This window comes from Rhinoderma darwinii, chromosome 1, assembly GCF_050947455.1.
Source record: "Rhinoderma darwinii isolate aRhiDar2 chromosome 1, aRhiDar2.hap1, whole genome shotgun sequence".
Lineage (NCBI taxonomy): Eukaryota > Metazoa > Chordata > Amphibia > Anura > Rhinodermatidae > Rhinoderma > Rhinoderma darwinii.
This window is the reverse complement of record NC_134687.1, coordinates 567,409,086-567,428,899: the sequence shown is the minus strand read 5'-3', so window position 1 is coordinate 567,428,899 and position 19,814 is coordinate 567,409,086. Positions and strand designations below refer to the sequence as shown.

Sequence of the window (19,814 nt, the reverse complement as noted above, 5' to 3'; positions counted from 1 at the left end):
TATCTGGGCCGCCCACCATGGGTGGACAACGGAAAATGTGGCGCTCATATTTGTACGTTGTACGCGTTAACTGATTTTGGTGCTGATGTCAATTACAGTGAACGAAACCATGGAGCAGGCAGCAACCGGTTAATGATCTGGATTTTATTCAGTTTAGCCAAAACGTATCCCACTGTATGGCATACAATGGGATATGTCGCCTGCGGAGTGGAGCTTTCCCAGGGCTGGACTCCCGGGGAAGATCTACTAGCGCTCTACCCAGGGATCCTGGGGCTGTTCCTTATGTCCATATATGTTAGGCTTCGTTCACATCTGCGTCGGACTCCGTTCATGGGTTTCGTCTGACTTTTCCGTCAGGGGAACCCCAGAATGGGAAACAAACAGAAACCATGGCTTTCCATTTGCATTACCATTGATTTCAATGGTAACGCGTCAGTTACAAATGGTTTCCGTTTGTCTCCGTTCTATAAGGTTTCCGTTGTTTTTACGGAATCAATAGCGCAGTTGACTGCGTCGTTTTGATGTATTTTTTTTAACTGCACCTCAAATTCTACATGTGAATATTCCCTCCCCCGCACAAAAACTATTACTAAACTTATCCCTCGCATAACATCTACAGCAAAGCCCCCCTACCCTACACAAATGAACTACAAGGGTCTGTTCACACGTCGAGGTCAAATCACGTTTTTTGCAACAGTTTTTGTAAAATTGCTTTATAACCATGTCATTTGCCATGGTTTTGCGGATATCTCTGCAAAAAAACCAAAACGCAATATGACAATAACCTGTGAGTATATGCTAAATAAGTTCCAACACACATGGCATTTACAGTCAAATCCCCCTTCCCCCACAAAATAATTTAAAGGCTACGCTTTTGAAAACTTTTTTTTTTTTTTAATAAACATGTGTATCAGTGTGTTTTGTGCAACTTTGCAATTGCATTTTATTCAAAATAATTTTAACTTTTTGAGAAAAAACTGCTTTATATCCTGTATACAGAGCAGCTGTATCGTGCGCTGAAACCTGTCTCCTTCAGGTCAGCGGGAATGACGGGTTCAGTGACACGCAGTATAGAGCTGTTAGGCCGGGTTCCCACGGGTCGGACACGCTGCATCAAAATCACGCAGTGTCTCTGACCTGGAACCCGCAGGACATTCCGTCCTAAAATTCGTACCACAATGTGGTGCGGTTTTTCGGACGGAAATTCCTCTGAGTAAAAAAGCGCTCATACTTACACCCTCCTCTGATGTCCGCTCCGGCCTTCCTGGATGATGTTTCAAGCCATGTGATGCTGCAGCCTGTGATTGGATGCAGCAGTCACATGGGATGCAACGTCATCCCAGGAGGTCGGACATGATTTCAATTCCGCACCGCAGGTCAATTATTAAAGTTTATACTGCGTTTTTTTTCCGCAGCGTGTTTGAGATTTACAAAATCTCATCCTTTTTGCTACTACTGTAAATGCTGTGGAATTTCCGCACAGAATTCCATTGCGGAAATTCCGCAGCGTATAGCTACGTGGGAACCCGGCCTTACCGATCACATCTAAGTTATAAACAAAGATGTGATCGATAACCGCTTCATCCGACCGCTGTCACTGAATATGTCGGTCCCAGTGACTTGACGGATTCAGGTCTCAGAACTAGATACAGTTACTCTGTATACAGGATATAAAGCAGCTGTATCTCAAATAGCAAAAATAATTTTTAATAAAATGTAATTGCCCAGTTGCACCAAACACACTGATAACTTTTTTTTTTTTTTTAAATAAAAATGTCTTTCAGAGCCTTTAAACAGAATCCCCTGATATGTCAGACCGCATGTCGGCCGCATTTCCCAGACCGAACACAGTGCAGGGAGCCGGGCTCCTAACATCACAGTTATGTACGATGTCAGGAGTCCCTGCCTCGCTGCGGGAAAACTGTCCTGTACTGTAATCATATTTTCAGCACGGGACAGGGGAGGCAGGGATACCTGGCATCATACAGAACTATGATACTAGGAGCCTGGCTCCCTGCACTGTGTTCGGTCCGGGAAATGCGGCCGACAGGTGAATTAGGCCTTCGGGTCAGTTCACACATAGCGTAAATACTGCAGTTTCTCCGCAACGGAATTCATTGCAAAAAATCTGCAGCAAATACAGTAGCAGCAGAGGGGATAAGATAGAACAAATGTCATCCACACGCTGCGTAAATACTGAGCGGTGAAAACACTCAGAAATTGACTTACGGTGCAGAATTTTATTTCGCATCATGTCAATTGTATTTGTGGAATCGCTGCTTATTTGTTGTGGGTTTTCTCCATTTGAATAGAAAAAAAAATGCAACTCATAAAAAAATCTTCGTTACACAAGAGTCTGGGCTTCTTCCTCCCACCAGCACGGCCTCCTGGGGTGACGTTTCATCCGATGTGACTGCTAGCAGGCCGGCTAAATGCGCCAGTTTCCGCAGCTGACGTTCCGGGCGAAAAACTGCCTCACAGTTTGGTGTGGATCTTCGGCCGAATTCCCTGTGGCGCACAGGGCGGATAAGCTGCGTGGTTTTACGCAGCGGTTCCGCCCCGTGTGAACTCACCGAACAGTTAAGTTCCCCGTCCCCAAGAAAAATTAATAATGAATCCCTTCTCCCACACATACCATTCACAGCCAAGTCCCACCATACCCCACACTTAGCATTTGACACACAGTCCCCTCCCCCACATATAGCATTTACAGTTAAGTACCCCCTCCCCCACAAAAACGTTTTACACAAAATTCCCTCTCCCACATATAGCATTTACAGTTAAGTCCCCCCTCCCCCACAAAAACGATTTGTAAAAAATCCCCCACATATAACATTACAGCTCCCTCTTACCTGTCCTGGAGGAATCTTCCTCAGCAGCTACAAGTTGCAGGCAGGAGCAGAGGGCTGCGTGGCACTGCTCCTCTCCAGCTCTTCCCTCTTCCTCCCTCCCCTGGACCTGTCTGGTGGGTGGCTCCCTCCACACGGGACATGGAGCTTCTGTTTCCTGCTCAATCAGCATCTTCCTCTCAGGGCCCCAGCGTAAATTACTTCAGAGTAAAGAACGGCCCGTTACATTGCAGGGTCCGTTCCTTTCTCCAAGTAACTAACACTGGGGCCCTCAATGAAATGTTTAAAGTAGCGGAAGGGCCCATTCTTTTCTTCCTTGTTGCCTGGCCTATGACTAGAGTACCAGCAGTACTGCCCTGATGGCGGCCATGTGCGCAGCACACGGACGTGTTTGATGCTCATGTGAATGGGCCCTAAGGGACAGATCCTTAGCCTCTGAATGTAATTTTTTTTTATTTACAGATAGTCGGTAGGCATCTTTAATGCATTGAGGAATTGCAATGCAATGATTCAGTTTTCTTAATTTTCCTTTTTTTTTTTTTTAACAGAATACTGGCCATTTTTTGCAATGCCCTCTATTTGCAGTTATGTTTAGTTCAGAGGCTTTGCACAATTTTCTATAGTATGAGAAGAGTTTACTGTTCTACTATGATGACCTTTTATTTACTTCATATTTGACTTTCTTTAAAGTGGTTGTCTCTCCAGTACAACGCCTTTCTCTATGCTTATGAATGTATATGACCATGATTAAACTATTTGGCTTAGAAGAAGAGTGTCTCCTACAATATCTTGTATGGTCTGTGTATAGCATAATGGACCCCCATTTCTTGGCACAATGTTGTTCTGGGAAGAAGTACATTACTTTTTAAGCTTTCCTCAGTGAATAAAAGAACAATATTAACACATATCAGAATATGGAAAAGTCAAGGTCTAAACTAATTATTAAAACATTTATAAAGAACTAATAATGTGTGAACTTTAACACAAAGCCGGACAAGTGATGCATTGTGTCTTTCTTTTGTCTCTCTCTTTTTTTCCCCCCTATTTTACTGCTCATTCAGTCGAGATTAAGTCATTAACAATAGTTAGAGCAAGCTTGCCTTTACTTCAACTGTCAAATATATTGATCCTCTATATTCAATGACATTGCTTTCACTGCACATGAGTTGGAGCTAACTATCTTATGTCCCTAGACATGTCTCTAAAGGTCCTCTTACACGGCCTGTCCTGGGCCGTGTAAATGAGCGCCGATCAATGGGTGAGCTCATTGATCGGCGCTCGTGTGCTTCTTTCACAAGGTGCTAGTATGGGGACGAGCGGTCGTTACTCCGATCGCTCATCCCCATACATTATTATTATGTCAGCAGCGCGTCTCCCTGTTTACACAGGGGGATGTGCTACCGACAACGATAATATTTTTAATTTTTTAAATGATACAATCGGCAGATGATTGAGCGTTTGCTCGATAATAGGCTCGAGTAAAAGGGCCTTTACACCTAAGGACTTGAACGGAGAACTTGGACGTTCGTGGTCATATCTCTATTCAATCTCAGCCTGAATGTAATGGGCGGCGGCCAGAGGTGTGACCCCCATCTATCAGATGGAGGTCAGATGGTCGTTTATGGCATGTCCTGTGGATATTCCATAAATGTTTATGATGGGAAAACACCCTTTAAAAGCTTCTGGGCCTCAATTCAGTCTGGTTGTGTCCCCTCCTAAATCACATGAAATTTAGTGCTGACCTTTGGGTGACATTGGGCACCAGGATCTGGGAGATTTTGCAGCCTCTGCACCCTATAGCTACACTACTGTATTCAGTCCATAAATTTTTAAATTACAAATTCTCTGATCATTAAAAAAATAAAAATACAACAGAGTGCACAGAGTATTGCTCATAATAACTGCAGTTCTAGTAAGGAGATGTGTAAAAAAATAATACACACCCATTAAGTCAAAGAGTGGCAGGCTTATTTATTTTAGGTAATATCAAAAGGTAGAGCCAAGTAATTGGAGGACGTGGGAATCCTATAGCAGGACTCATTGGCACCTTTCAGATTGAACGTTGTGAGATACTCCATCTGCACAAAAGGACAATCTGAGGTCACTCTATTTTAGCTTATGTTGACAAACTCAATACATAAAATGGTGTCCTGGTTCGTATTCGGGGTCCATAGTCAGTAGACAGGTGTGTCATATATGGACCTCGGTGATTACAGTTTACTTACATGTTTTATTTTGTAATTGTACCTGAAATCGTACTAATAAATTTTATTTGGGACGTTCTTATTAAATACATTGTGTAGCCCTATAAGAAGACTCCCGTTAATTAGGTGCACTTGATGGAAGTTTGCATGCTGCTTTTAGAGCTAAACCAACGGATTGTGACAGCATCCACTGCTTGGCTCCCCAACATACTGTAGATTTCAGATGTGCTATAGATGGCTTCTATTGTTACGCTGGTTGAGGGTTGCAGCAGGAGATGATGCTTACTGGAGAAGGCCCGCTGACCGACTTTAAAATCAATTGCTTTTAGAATTGCTTTTAAGTTTTGTACAATCTGCAGTAGGAGTAAGTGCAAATTAGTCCGAGTCTCCCCCTGAAAAGTGACAAAAAAATCTGCTTCTATGGGTTGTCATTCCACCTTTTCCACATGGACCTATATGGGGCAAGCACGATCTCTAACCAGACAAATCGCCGGCACTGGTTGTCCGGTTATAATCTTTCTTAACTTGCCACTTTGCACCTATGGTTTGTGCTGTAATTATGTTGTCATTATGGCTTTTTACTGTTTGTTAATATAATATGGGAATGTCAATGTGCCAAAACTGGACTGGAAATGTAAAAGTGGATGAACTAATTTTAAGCCTACTATGCATATTAGGATGACACTAAGAGACTTATTTGCTGGTACTTTTTCTCCCTGAAATTTCTCTTATATGCATTCACATATCTTTTTGGATGCTGGTTTCTGAGCTGTCCAGTTGTGTGAATCATTGATGCCCAACTAGTGACCCAGGGGCCACATACAGACCCTTATATTCCTAATAAGCGACTCCCAAGGGGAAGGCAAATTCATATGATGCAGCTGCCTTCCCCAGTATAATAGTTAGGCATGATCGCTCCAGGACACCAAGCTATTCATTTTTCTGTTATGTGGGCATTGTGGTATCTTTGCCATCACCAAATGTTGTTGTGTTTGTAGGTTTATGTATTTCCTTTTTTTTTTTTTACATATGCCTGTGTTCCCTCTTTACTGTTTTTGCCAAAAACAAGAACACGTTTGGAATGTCTGTTTTTGGGGCGTTTTTGGCAAATCGTTTTTCACTAAATAGAATATAAGGAGAAAATACTGGCCACAAATACAGCTGTGTAAAAAAAATAGTCATTCAGTACGTGTGTGTGCCTATACCTGAACCCAAGCCTGAGTCTCCCACAGTATGTCGGGTTGAGGATTACTGCTATGCATACATGATTGTGACCCTTGCATAGAATACAGCCCTGCAGTAGACATGTAGTTATTTTTTTCTGTTGTAATATATCAATAGAAGATTACCTAAACCCATATTTTTGTGTGAAGTCAAACCCAGTAATGAGGCTTTCATCATTGCTCACATGGAGTTGGAAATCTTCTTTAGTAATCGTTTTTAAAATTCGCTATATGTGGAACCAGTTTCCCTCCTTAGTCCTAAAGTGCAGACACCAATCACAGATCTCAGTGCTGAAGACCTGGCCAATTATTTTAAAGTTAAAATTGACAACATCCGGCATGATATTCTCTCCCAGTCCCCTAGTAACATCGATCCCCTTCCCCCCCACACTCCCTCTTCTTCACTCTCAGCATTTGACCCAATAACTGAAGAAGAAGTCTCGAGGCTCCTCTCTTCTTCTCGTCCTACTACCTGCCCTAGTGATCCTGTCCCCTCACACCTCCTCCAGTCCCTCTCCCCAGCTGTCACTAGTCACCTCACTAAAATATTTAACCTCTCTCTTTCCTCTGGTATCTTTCCCTCCGCTTTTAAACATGCCATTATAAACCCATTATTGAAAAAACCAACACTTGACCCATCCAGCGCTGCCAACTACCGACCAGTCTCTAATCTGCCCTTCATCTCCAAACTCCTGGAACGCTTGGTCTACTCTCGCCTTATCCGCTATCTCTCTGCTAACTCCATTCTTGACCCCTTACAATCTGGTTTCCGCACTCTACACTCCACAGAAACTGCCCTTACTAAAGTCTCAAATGATCTCTTGGCGGCTAAATCGGACGGTAAATCCTCTCTCCTGATTCTTTTGGATCTCTCTGCAGCCTTTGACACTGTAGACCACAAACTCCTACTTAACATGCTCCACTCTATTGGCCTCAAGGACGCGGCTCTCTCTTGGTTTTCCTCCTATCTCTCTGACCGCTCATTCAGTGTGTCATTTGCTGGTTCCACTTCTTCTCCTCTTCCCCTTGATATCGGGGTTCCTCAGGGATCAGTCCTAGGTCCACTCCTCTTTTCTCTCTACACAGCTCCTATTGGACAAACCATCAGCAGATTTGGCTTCCAGTACCATCTCTACGCTGATGACACCCAATTATATACCTCTTCCCGTGACATCACCCCTGCTCTAATACAGAACACCAGTGATTGTCTGTCCGCTGTCTCTAACATCATGTCCTCTCTCTATCTGAAACTGAATCTTTCTAAAACTGAGCTCCTTGTGTTCCAACCATCTACTAACCTCCCTAAACCTGATGTCTCTATCTCTGTGTGTGGCACTATCATAACTCCTAAGCAGCACGCCCGCTGTCTCGGGGTTATTTTTGACTCAGATCTTTCCTTTACTCCTCACATACAATCACTTTCACGCTCCTGTCATTTTCACCTAAAAAACATCTCCAGAATCCGCTCTTTTCTTACGGAGGAAACTGCCAAAACTCTCATTGTTGCTCTGATTCACTCTCGTCTTGACTACTGTAACTCATTACTAGTCGGTCTTCCCCTCACTAAACTCTCCCCTCTCCAATCTATCCTCAATGCAGCAGCCAGGCTCATCTTTATGACCAACCGCTACACCAACGCCTCTAATCTGTGCCAGTCACTGCACTGGTTGCCCATCCCCTTCCGAATAAAATTCAAACTTATTACTCTCACCCACAAAGCTCTCCACAGTGCTGCACCTCCTTACATCTCCTCCCTCATCTCTGTCTACCACCCTACTCGGGCTCTACGTTCTGCCAACGACCTTAGATTAAAATCCTCCATAATCCGAACCTCCCACTACCGTCTCCAGGATTTCTCTCGTGCTGCACCCGTCCTCTGGAATGTGCTACCCCAGACAATCAGATTAATTCCCAATATCCACAGTTTTAAACGTGCCCTGAAAACACATCTATTTAGACAGGCCTATAAAATTCCCTAATCTGACTCCTTTTCATGGCCCTCCATTTAGATTAGTCATCAGAATAAGATTCCCTCACACTCCTTCTCTTCATGTCCGTCATACACGGATACTGGCTGGTGACCGGCTCATGCAGCTTTATGTTACCACCGCATGTGTATAAAAATGGCCGGACCATTGTACAGAACAAACACTATTACACTTTGTGTCTCCCTTATGTCCTCATAGATTGTAAGCTCTTGCGAGCAGGGTCCTCACTCCCCAGGTTTGAATTGTAAATTAACTTTGTCACTATGTAATGTCTGATATTGTTTTCATGTTCCCTCTACATTGTAAAGTGCTGCGTAATATGTTGGCGCTATATAAATAAAGATTATTATTATTATTATTATTATTTATAGGATAAGCCTGACGCTCACAGTTTAATATTCCATGTTTCTTCTCTTTGTATGCCTGTCGCGTTCCAAATTGAATTTCGTTTACTGCTCGTTGCTGTGTTTAGGGACTTGTAGGAAGCGCTATGATTGACGTGGGTCTTTTGGGAACTCTCTGGACACTGTATGATATTTAGTTGAGAAATCCATGAAAATCCCTAGCAGAGTTATTACCATTCTGCATATTATTGTAAATTAAATAATGGATTGGAAACATTGAAAAATTCTACATTCGTATTTACCTGCACATTTTGTATACTTTGTGTGCTATACTTTTTTTTTTTTATTACAAACGTGGCTGTTTTTCTGTTACTTTTACACAATCACCTGTAATTATTTTAGGCTAATTTGGACTTAAAGGGATTGTCCCACGAGTAAATATTATAGTATTCCACCACACCCTTGTGTTCTTTTGAGTCCCTCTAAGAACATCCACTGAAAGTGTCCAGTGCTGGTGAATGCACATGCTCAGTTGTTTCCTACTACTTGAGGCTGTGACGAAGCATCACCGCTTACTTGAACATATCCGAACCTCCTGGGACCATGTCACCGTACATTCAATCGGACGGTTCGTGCAGTTTTCAAAATAACCGTATGTTAGCAAGTTGCTTTATTTCACATTTTGACACCACTAAATAGTTATGGAACCATTATGCCACTATGTGCATGAGCTAGAAGTGTCCGTTTTTGACCATGAGAATGTCAGTATGTATACAGCCATGTGTAAATATAATCCTGTGTTCTGCATTAGTTTGCAATAGGACACTATAAGAGAACCTGGTAGCCGGCGGGTGCATAGAAAATTCAAAAAGATCACTGTTTTGCCTAAGCCAAAAAGAAGCCCTATTTCCAGCTACCTAAACCATGAATTTATGGTAAAGACTAAAATATATCTTTTATTGATTATTTCGATTGAAACATAAACCGTCACTAATAAAATATCCAATGTAAGCTGGCAGGATAGAGTAGGTAGGCTAGTTGCCGGAGTAAACTAAATTAGTGCATGTAGATGTGTTAGTGTCTACGGCCAACGAATGCAGTACGCTGTGCAAACACCAACTAACTAGAAAGTAAATTCTATTTAACTGCCAGCTAAACATTGAAATTTAAAGGAGAATACGGCCCCCCGACATGTTTCGCTACATATGTAGTGTCTTGAGGGGTTTACTGGGGCTAATGGCGGCGTGCTCGAGATTCCCTTCTTTTGTAACCTCTTGGTGATGTGTAAGTAGGTGCGTCTATGCGTGAGGCCAATAGAAATCCATCTGAAGGGACAATCCCCCTTATCGTAAGATGGACGTGTATCCCGTCCAATCAGAGGACTACACATCCATCCAATGAGAAGACTCCAGGAACGAATGCGCATACAGGTTAAAATCGCGTACAGCGATAAACTACAGAACAAACTCCTCAAGTGCATGTCAGGACACTTAGAAATCTATGACAAGTGTGTGGAGTAGGCTACGAGACTTAGTTCATAGAGATTAACTGCTCGGCTGACGCTGCCTTTTGAGGAATAGATCAAAATCTAAGTATGAAACCTGATCAAATGAGCATGACAGAGTACTTCTACCCTGAGACAAACTGGGGATAAAATGCGCATGCCTGTGGACTTAGAACCTGGAAGCCTATAATGTAGCAATATAAACCATAATGGTAACAGACTGTTTATCGGACTCACTATATTCGTGCCATTGCGATTAATGGGCATTTTCTAGGAAATCCGTTAAATAAACAAAGAAGTTACAGGGAAATATGAGAAAATTAAAATTAAGGGTGGTGGTTAAAGCCTAGGAAGTTAATGCAAAGGCCATGGTAATAGTTACAAAAGTAATGTATAAGCTAAATAGATAAAATAAGATTGTGATTACTAGGTGATGGGCAAGAGGGCAATTATAAGATATCAGGGTGGACTATGATCGAATTATTATATTGAACTAGTCAGTTTTTTGAAGATTAATTGTATATTCCAGCAATGTGATATAGGGGTATCCCAGGTAAGTATCTTTTAAAGTGAAGCCGTCATTGAGCCCATTGGGGCCCAAAGAGCCTGGTCCATGAATCCATCGGGCTTCTTCCTGCAGAAGTTTTTTTTATTCAAATTTCCGGCTCTGGGGCCCAATTTAAGTTTGGGTAATGCCCCAGAATTGATTGGAGGATGCTGCTGTTGCCACAATGTGTGGATCTAATGTGTCTAGACCAAGGCGTATCCTCTTTCTTATTGATGGTACTGAGATGCTTTGAGATCCTTCTTAATTGCTGTACAGTCTTACCCACATATAATTTTGGACAGGGACATTTAGCAGCATAGACAACTCAACTACTCTGACAATTAATAAATTGCCTGACAAAACATTTACCATCAGGGGGGTTACGAAAACTCTTGATCTTAGGCATAATGGGACAAAAAGAACATCTACCAGATGGGTGAGAACCAATCACTGGGGGTGGAAGCCAAGTCTTTAGTGGAATGGACAGTTTACAATAATGGCTATGTACCAAAAATTCTCTGAGGTTTCTACTTCTTCGGTATGTGATGTTAGGAGTGGTAGATATAGCATCACTAAGATCCAGATCAGCCTTAAGAATAGGCCAATGTTTCTGTAAGATGTTAAACATTTGGGAGGGACAAACATCAAAATTCCCTATACATCTAACGAAGGAGGAGGACTTCTTATATTTATTACTTATGCCATAGAGCGAGTCTCTTCTTCAAGTGGCCCTGGCATAGGCTCTGTGTAAGATCTTTTTAGGGTAGCCACATCCTACAAATTTATGATATAATGTATCACACTCAGATTGAAAATTGTGTTCATCTGACTAATTTCTTTTAGCTCTAAGGTATTGTCCAATCCGGATACTTTTCTTCAATACAGGTGGATGGAAGCTCTCCCAATGTAAAAAGCTGTTAGTAGCTGTAGCCTTACGGAATATATTCATATGGACACTGCCACCAGGATCTAAGGAGATTTTTAAATCCAGAAAACGAATTTCTTTATCGTGTATTTCATAAGTAAATGTCATCCCAATAATGTTATTATTGAGTGTCCATATATTCAGAAAAAAGTGTCTTCTCGCCATCCCAAAAAATAAGAATATCATCGATTATATCTCCCCCAAAACAAAATGTGACGTGAAAAAAAGCAAATCCTCAGTAAAAATCAAAGTGTCTTCCTACCACCCTAAAATTAAATTAGCAGAAGTGGGTGCACCAACCGTGCCCATAGCAGTGCCTTTTAATTGATGGTAAAATTTACCCTTAAAAATGAAATAATCGTGAGTTAATAGAAATTTTAGAAGTGACCAGATAAATCTGTTATGTGCCTGAAACTGAGCCCCCTTAGTCTTCAAAAAAAATACTGTATGGCATCAAGACCTAGGTCATGCTTAATATTAGTGTATAGAGATTCGACATCAATGCTCACTATCATGGTGGTGGGTGTAACCGTAATCTCCTGGATCCTGGTGACAGTGTCCTTAGTATCCCGCAAAAAAAAGAGGGTAGAGCTGTGACAAAAGGTGGGAGCGCCTCATCCACGTACATACTGATCCCCTGTGTGAAGCCATCATTACCAGAGACAATAGTTCTGCCAGATACAGGGCGAGAAACTTTATGAATTTTGGGTAATGTGTAAAAGGTCAACAAAGTCGGGCTAGGATTGAACATCTGTTTGAACTCCTCTTGAGAAATAAGATCTTCTGATTTGGCTTCAATTAGTAGGGGGCGCAACTCAGATAGAAACCGATCAGTAGGATTTTTGTCAAGAGTAGTAGAAGTGGAGGTGTCATCCTACAACCTAAGGACCATATGAACATAGTCCTCCCGGTCCATGATAACAATGTTGCCCCCCCCTTGTCAGATGGTTTTAAGATGAATTCTTCATTTTTACAAAGTTCATGTAGAGCTGCTTGCTCCATATCACTCAAGTTACCAAAAACTTTAGATCGATTAGATTTTAGTTTCTGTAAATCTGCACTCACCATTTTGACAAAAATGTCAGTGTCCATACTGTGATTTCTAAGTGTCCTGACATGCGCCTGAGGAGTTTGTTCTGTATTTTATCGTTGTATGCGGTTTTAACCTTTATGCGCATGCGCTCCTAGAGTCCTCTCATTGGATGGATGTGTGGTCCTGTGATTTGACGGGATACACATTCATCTTACGATAAGGGGGTTTGTCTTCTCAGATGGATTTCTATTGGCATCACACATAGACGCACCTACTTACACGCCACCCAGAAGTTACAAAAGAAGGGAATCTCGAGCACGCTGTCCTTAGCCCCAGTAAACCCCTGAAGACGCTATATATGTAGCGAAACATGTCGGGGGGGGGGGCTGTTTTTCTCCTTTTAATTTCAATGTTTAGCTGGCATTTAGATAGAATTTACTTTATAATTCGTTGGTGTTATCACAGCGTACTGCAGCCGCTGGCCATAGACACTAACACATCTTCATGCACTAATTTGGATACTCTGGCAACTAGCCTACCAACTCCATCCTGCCAGCTTACATTGGCTACTTTTATTAGTGTGTTGGTTTATGTCTCATTTAGAAATAATCCATAAAAGTTATATTTTAGGCTTTACCATAAATTCATGGTTTAGGTAGCTGGAAATAGGGCTTCTTTTTGCCTTCGACAAAACAGTGATCTTTTTGCAGTAGTTTGAACACCAAACCAACCTCATGGGCCATTTGAAATCCCATGAAACTGTTTATAGCATTATATATTAGAATAATTTGTATCCAAGCGGATTTCAGTGACCATATGAAACCACAGGGCACCTAACCGATGCCTTCTATATACACACTTATATGGACAAAAGAATTGGGACAGCTCTCTTAATAATTGACTTCAAGTGTTTCATTCAGTCCCATTGCCACAGGTGTATAAAATACAGCACTAGCCATGCAGTCTGCCTTTACACACACATTTGTGAAAGAATGGGTTGTTCTAAAGAGCTCGCTGAATTAAAGAATGGCACTGTATTAGGTTGCCACCGTTGCAACAAGTCACTTCGTAATATTTCTTTCCTTCTAGATATTCGACGATTTAACTGTGAGTGGTATTATTGCAAAGTGGAAGTGTTGAGGAACCGCAGAAACTCAGCCACGAATTGGCAAACCACGTAAAGTTACACAGCGGGGTGCTGAGGTGCAAAGTGCATAAAAGACGCCAACGCTCTTCTGACTCAATAACGCTAGAGCTCCATACCTCATCTGGTATTAACATCCACACAAAATATGTGCACCAAGAGATTCATGGCGCGGGTTTCCATGGCCGAGCAGCTGCATGCAATCCTTACATCACCAAGCAAAATGTCAAGAGTCGGATGAAGTGGTGTAAAGCACGCTGCCAGTGGACTCTAGAGCAGTGGAAACGTGTTCTGTGGAGTGATGAATCCCGCTTCTTTATCTGGCAGTCTGATGGAGGAGTCTGGGTTTGGTGACTGCCAGGAGAACGTTACCTGTCTGACTGCATTGTGCCAACTGTAAAGTTTGATGGAAGAGGGATAATGCTATGGGGTTGTTTTTCAGGGGTTGGCTGGCGTGCACAGATCCCTGTCCTAAACCCCATTGAACACTTTTGGGATGAACTAAAACTGATCTAGCGAGCCAGGCCCTCTCGCCCAATATCAGTGTCTGATCTGACTAATGCACTTCTGGATGAATGTGCAAAAATTTCTGCAGACACTCCAAAATCTTGTTGAAAACCTTCCCAGAAGAGTAAAAGCTGTTCAAGCTATATCAATGCCTATGGCTTTAGAATGGTATGTCATAAAAAAAAATCTTTTGTAGGTGTCCCAATACTTTTGTCCATATAGTGAATGTCACTTGGTAAAATGGAATTGTTTATATTGTATATGTTTTGATATCCATCTCTTCTCACAAACTAAGAATATGTTCGATGCTATTTTATAAATTCCATGTCACTAAATTGGTCAAATTATCCAAAATCTTTGGGTCTAGATATCGCATTTTGCCATTCTTTGCTTTTAGGAAAAGGGTTGTCCTAATGGGGTAACCCCTTTTAGTCATTTCTATTCTAATGTATTCTTATCTTTATCACATATGGCAGAGAAGTAGCTAGACTTTCCTTCATCCAGGGCAAAGATTATGCTCCTAGCCTGTTATCTTAATATACTAGCAAAGTTGCTTGGTGGTACCCCCAGCTCCCGGTTCACATACACGCCAGCCCTCCCACTTAGCTACACCCTTCATAGATGGTGGCAGACATCGCTGCCTCATATGGGCCTCATGATATGACTGTGTGACTCCCCTTTCTTACCCAATATTTTTTCTTCATAACTGAAGGGAAAACTTCTAAACTGTCACGGTTCAAATTTACTTATATTGGAGTAGGACTTTTTTAGGACAATCCCAAGTCACGTCAAAATTGGCAACTTCAGTGAGTTTCGCATAAGATAGTGTTATATTTGCATTAAGCTACAAAATGGGACAGTGTACACCGTGTAGGCCAGGCAGTCAGACGATGCACCAATTGTATCACAGTGATGCATGCTGTATGATTAATTTGGCCAAGATCTTGGCCAAATAAAATTACAAATTTAAGTTGCGTCAAATTCTAGCCAATTTTTTGACCCATTCTAGGTGCAGGCATATTCGTAAATCTGCCCCATGCAATTTGTTATGCTCAATATTATTATTAAATATATATGTTTAACACTTGCATGTAAGTCTTCACATTCAAGTGTTGCATCAGTGTATGATTTTCTAAGAAATTCTGAAAATAAAATATAAAATGAAGCCGACTCTGTTCTGGTAATTATTATTTCTGATATCTATTGATATCCGTTTACTATTTCTATTCGTTTGAATAGAAAGGTAAAGACGTGCATGTCGACCGTGTTTAGTGATTTGTCTGGGGTGCCTTGCTGAACTAGTCTGCGAAGGCTCACGAAGGGTTAATGATTACGTATTCTTAGGTGAATCGCTTTTAACGTGCATTGCAGGGTTTTTTTGTGCGCGTGTTGTTGTCAGCCTTTAGAGGAGACTTCATTTGACAGAGCTGGTGAAGGAAAAGCCTGGCAGCCGGGAGAGACGGAGAGACACTTAATATGCGCTGCTCGGAGCCTCATTTGCAATTCTGTTAGTGTGCGTTTTGCTTTGCAAGGAAAAAAAAAATAATCTGTTCCGCATTCATCGTGTTAACCTGAATATAGCAGCTGACATCTCTTTATTACAGCTGGAGGTGGAAGGACCCAAACTTGGAGAATCCCCCCTCCCCCTGAGATTGTTAGTCCATTCCTTTATAGTGGCTCATTTTGGCTCTCTGTCAGCGCCAGGATGCTGCCAGTGGATGCGTGTCACGGTCTCAATAGATGGTGGTAAAATATAAGAGTCATGAAAGCCCAGCGGGAAAGACTGCGAATTCCAGGCTTGACCTTGGAGTAAGTATTGTCTCTCTCTTTAATATTTTGATGGTTTGTGCATGCTATTAGCTTTAGGACAACCAATCGCTGCCTAGGTTGTATTTTTACTGACAGCCTCGGAGCTCTGCAGCTTGATGTGTGCTGCAGTATTGTGGATGCTGATTCACCCCCCCCCCCCCTCTTATACAGATGCCAGGCTGTATCCTTGTAGTCAACAGTGTCTCGGTTCCATTGCCATTTAATTGCAGTACAATAGGGTTTTTGTAGGCCATGATGTCTATGTGTTATGTGTATTCCTCTCTCCACCTTCTGTATCCCCTCCCCCTCAGTGTTTGTCCCAGTACTGCCTTTCAGATCAGGCCTGTGTGTCTCCTGAATGATGAGCAGCACCACCAGATTAAAGCAGAATTGAAATGCTGTTCTTAAAAATGCATTCGCCGTAATCGATTTTTCATACGCCATACGAGTAGTAATAAGGGTTAGTTTCAATAAAATGTTCTTTCTTTCTGGTTCCTCGGCCAATCTATAAATTGACCCTGTCCACGGTTTACTCTGTTAGGCATTCCGTTTGTATGTGGCTGTTGAATTGTATCATGTGTTTTTTTTTTTTGTTACGTTTCTTTTAGATCATGTGTTTTATGGTCATGTGACTGTAAACGTTGTGTAGAAATTAATTTATAAATTCATGAATATAAAATAAAAAATGTGTATACTAAATGTAAACAATGTGTAAATATACGTATATAATTAGTATGCATGCATTCATGTTACAGTAATGGGATACTTGTATCCTATGTTTGTTTTCTGTACGTTTAGATGTCTAATTTTCCACTTTTATGTGACCGGATTTGCACTCTTCTTTCATCTTTTTAAGAAATCGTAAACTAGTCTGTCTTCTCGACAATCTAATATAATCTATTGTTCCTTATATGATGCCATTTCAGGCTGTAGTGTTTTTCAATCGGATTACTGACCGCATGTCAAGAAGCAGGTCATCCCAAGGATCATAAGTTCCATATCTGCATTTAAATATTTTCATACAAAGATAATATTGATCGAAAACATGACTTAAAAGTATTGCCATAGCAATGCTAATTCTAAAAGTAATCAATCTAGTAAAAGTTGCAGGATGGTGCGTGCAGAGCAGAACATCTTTAATTGAAGGTGCAAAACTCCTCTGTGTCTGTTATTCTTCATCTTGTCTGAAGTGTGTTGTCATGTGTTGAGTATCAACTTACTAGAAGAACTAACCTGTCTCTAAAATACAAAACCTATCTCGTACTACTAATACAAGTCAGTGTAGGCCTCATTCACACAGTTATATTACGGCTCCGTTTTGTACGAAGAAGTAACAGGCCTCTTGTAGTGGTGCGTGCCGCCCTACTGTAACTCTGCATCCAAGTTTATACATATACACTCTTAATAAAGTTGTGGCATCATGTTCTGCCCCAAAAATTTCTGCTATAATTGACGCCAGATTCTGGCATTTATTATATTATTATAGTAAATGTATTGGGCCCATGGTGGCCCTAAACTTCAGCTATACTCCACCCACTCTTTAAAAGTGATGTGAGCGGTGTAAAACAGCAAAAATTTGAAAAACATTGCACATATATGGCATGTGTCATAATTTGCCACGTACAAAGTTGTTGTTTAATTCCCCCCTCCCTTTGTTTTCACGCACACAAAAAAACAAAAAACGATTATGCTCAAAGTTGCAAATGCCATTGCAGGTGACAAACAGCCGATCAATCCAATCTATCAGATCCAACCAACACATCCTTTTCAACAGCATCTTTCATATGTCTTTTTTTCTGTAATAATTTCATAATGGCATTGGCCAAACCCATCATTGTTCCATGTAGCATATTGTTTTATTAGTCTTTTTATATTGTGGAAACTGTACCTGTTTGTTTAGGCAGATGTTACACGCAGACTTTTTCTAGCGTGGTCCCTCCTATTTCATGTCATGCAACTTGTCCATGATAGTTTTATGATGCATATTTATTAATAATTCTCTTTGGTGAATGCAGCCTAGCTCACTGTCGCCTTTACAGAATGAAAACTTTTTTGTGTCTTGCAAACACGGTCCCCTTTTTTCTGACACTTTATAAGTGGTGTGGAGTCTTGATAAATATGGAGTTCAGCCTAAACGTCATTATTTTCAATGCTGTTGCTCTAGAGAACTGTTGTAATTGCATTGAAATATGCACATGCAACTTTTCTGGGATTTTCATGCAACTGTAGAGCGACAAATATATATCAATAAGGCATGAGCAAAAAAAAAAAGTTATGTGAAAATTGCACAACAGTTGCTATTGAATCTTTAACCATGCAAAAAGTCTGTGTGTAGGCCCAGCCTTTCTTGTTATTTAATGTATGCTTACTATGTGAACAATGTATTATTTGTATTTTATTTCCACCTCGCCATGACTCTCACTTGTTGCAGGAGTTATGTATAAGTTTCTAATGCCATGGTTTAAATTGAACTGGTGCAATAGCTATGGTATTTACAGCCCAGTCTACCATGCAGTCCTCACGTGCCTTCACTTTTTTGGTTTATATTCATGTTTGCATCCGTTTTTCTTACTTTATACACACACTTGATCAATGTTTTTCAGCCTGTGTCTACGTGCCATATATTTACCATTTGTAAAGGACATGTCCACCTTCACTTTTAATTTTTGTCCTGATTAAAATACCCTACAGTTTTGTGTCTCCATGGTAACAGACTACCAGCAAACTGTGTAGTCTGATCCTGCAGTCAAATTCCCTTCTATGTGTCCCCTATCTATTGCTAACAAACATCAGGTAGGTTAGCAAGAATTAAGGGACAGACAAAAAACCATATTACTTCAGGATCAGACTACAATGGATTTGTTTGCAGTTTGATACCATGGAGACACATAGGCTGCATTGGAGCTGTAAACGCTAAATAGTGTGATATAGAAAAAAAATACCGGTATATAAAAATGTTCACTAGTTCTCAGAAACCATCCCATGCATTTCCATGGTATATACATCTCCAGTATATGGTCCATAAATGGTAGGTTAAATTAGACAGTACCTCCTCTGTGACCTCCCCCGCTTTCTTTTATGTGTATGTACTTTGTGTCTACTTGTCTTTCTCTACCTTCTTGACCTAAACCATTCACCCTGGTGTTCTCATTCCTTTTCACCTTTTGCATGAAAGGTGAGTTATTTGTCAGTCAGGTGAATGTACCTATAATTAACGTTCGTTACATAAAACAGGACGAGGAAATCGCACAAACACTGCCTTTTATCACAAATTTTTTTGGGTTGATAATCAGACCTGTGCCACCATATGGTGCTCTGCCTGGTGCCGTATGTAGGAAATATTGTCCACTAGCACCAATGCATCTAAAATGAAACCAGAAATTAAGCAACTTTGCAATTAGTATTGATTAAAAATGTCTCCATGGTTACAGACTATAATCAAACCCTGGGTGTAGTCCGATTCTGCAGTCCTATGTACCTACACTCTTCAACATTGAAATTGCAACACCAAGAAGGAAAAGTTTTGGAATTGTGGAAATCAGAGGATTGATAGTCATGTTAAAGATATGCAAATGATAAAAAAAATGTAAACAAAATATTCCAAACATCTTATTTTTTTCATAATAGAGTATGACCGCCACATGCAGGAATACACACACTTACACACCTTGGCATGCTATCAATGAGGTTATTAATGGTTGTCTGAGGAATGTTATGCCATGCTAAATTAATTTGGG

The 19,814-nt window shown here is 41.0% G+C and overlaps 1 protein-coding gene across 6 annotated transcripts in view; it reads left to right on the top strand.

The window, feature by feature from the left end:
• MAST4 (microtubule associated serine/threonine kinase family member 4) overlaps nucleotides 1–19,814 on the top strand; it is a 554,832-nt gene that overhangs the window by 338,842 nt on the left and 196,176 nt on the right. The window contains exon 1 of one of the 6 annotated variants that reach the window (XM_075838916.1): nucleotides 15,686–16,077. The exons of the other annotated variants lie outside the window; for them this stretch is intronic. Coding sequence (XP_075695031.1) covers nucleotides 16,031–16,077 — 47 coding nt within the window. The 5' untranslated portion in view covers nucleotides 15,686–16,030. Of the gene's footprint in view, nucleotides 1–15,685; nucleotides 16,078–19,814 lie in introns of those variants that run through there. 6 annotated transcript variants of the gene reach the window in all.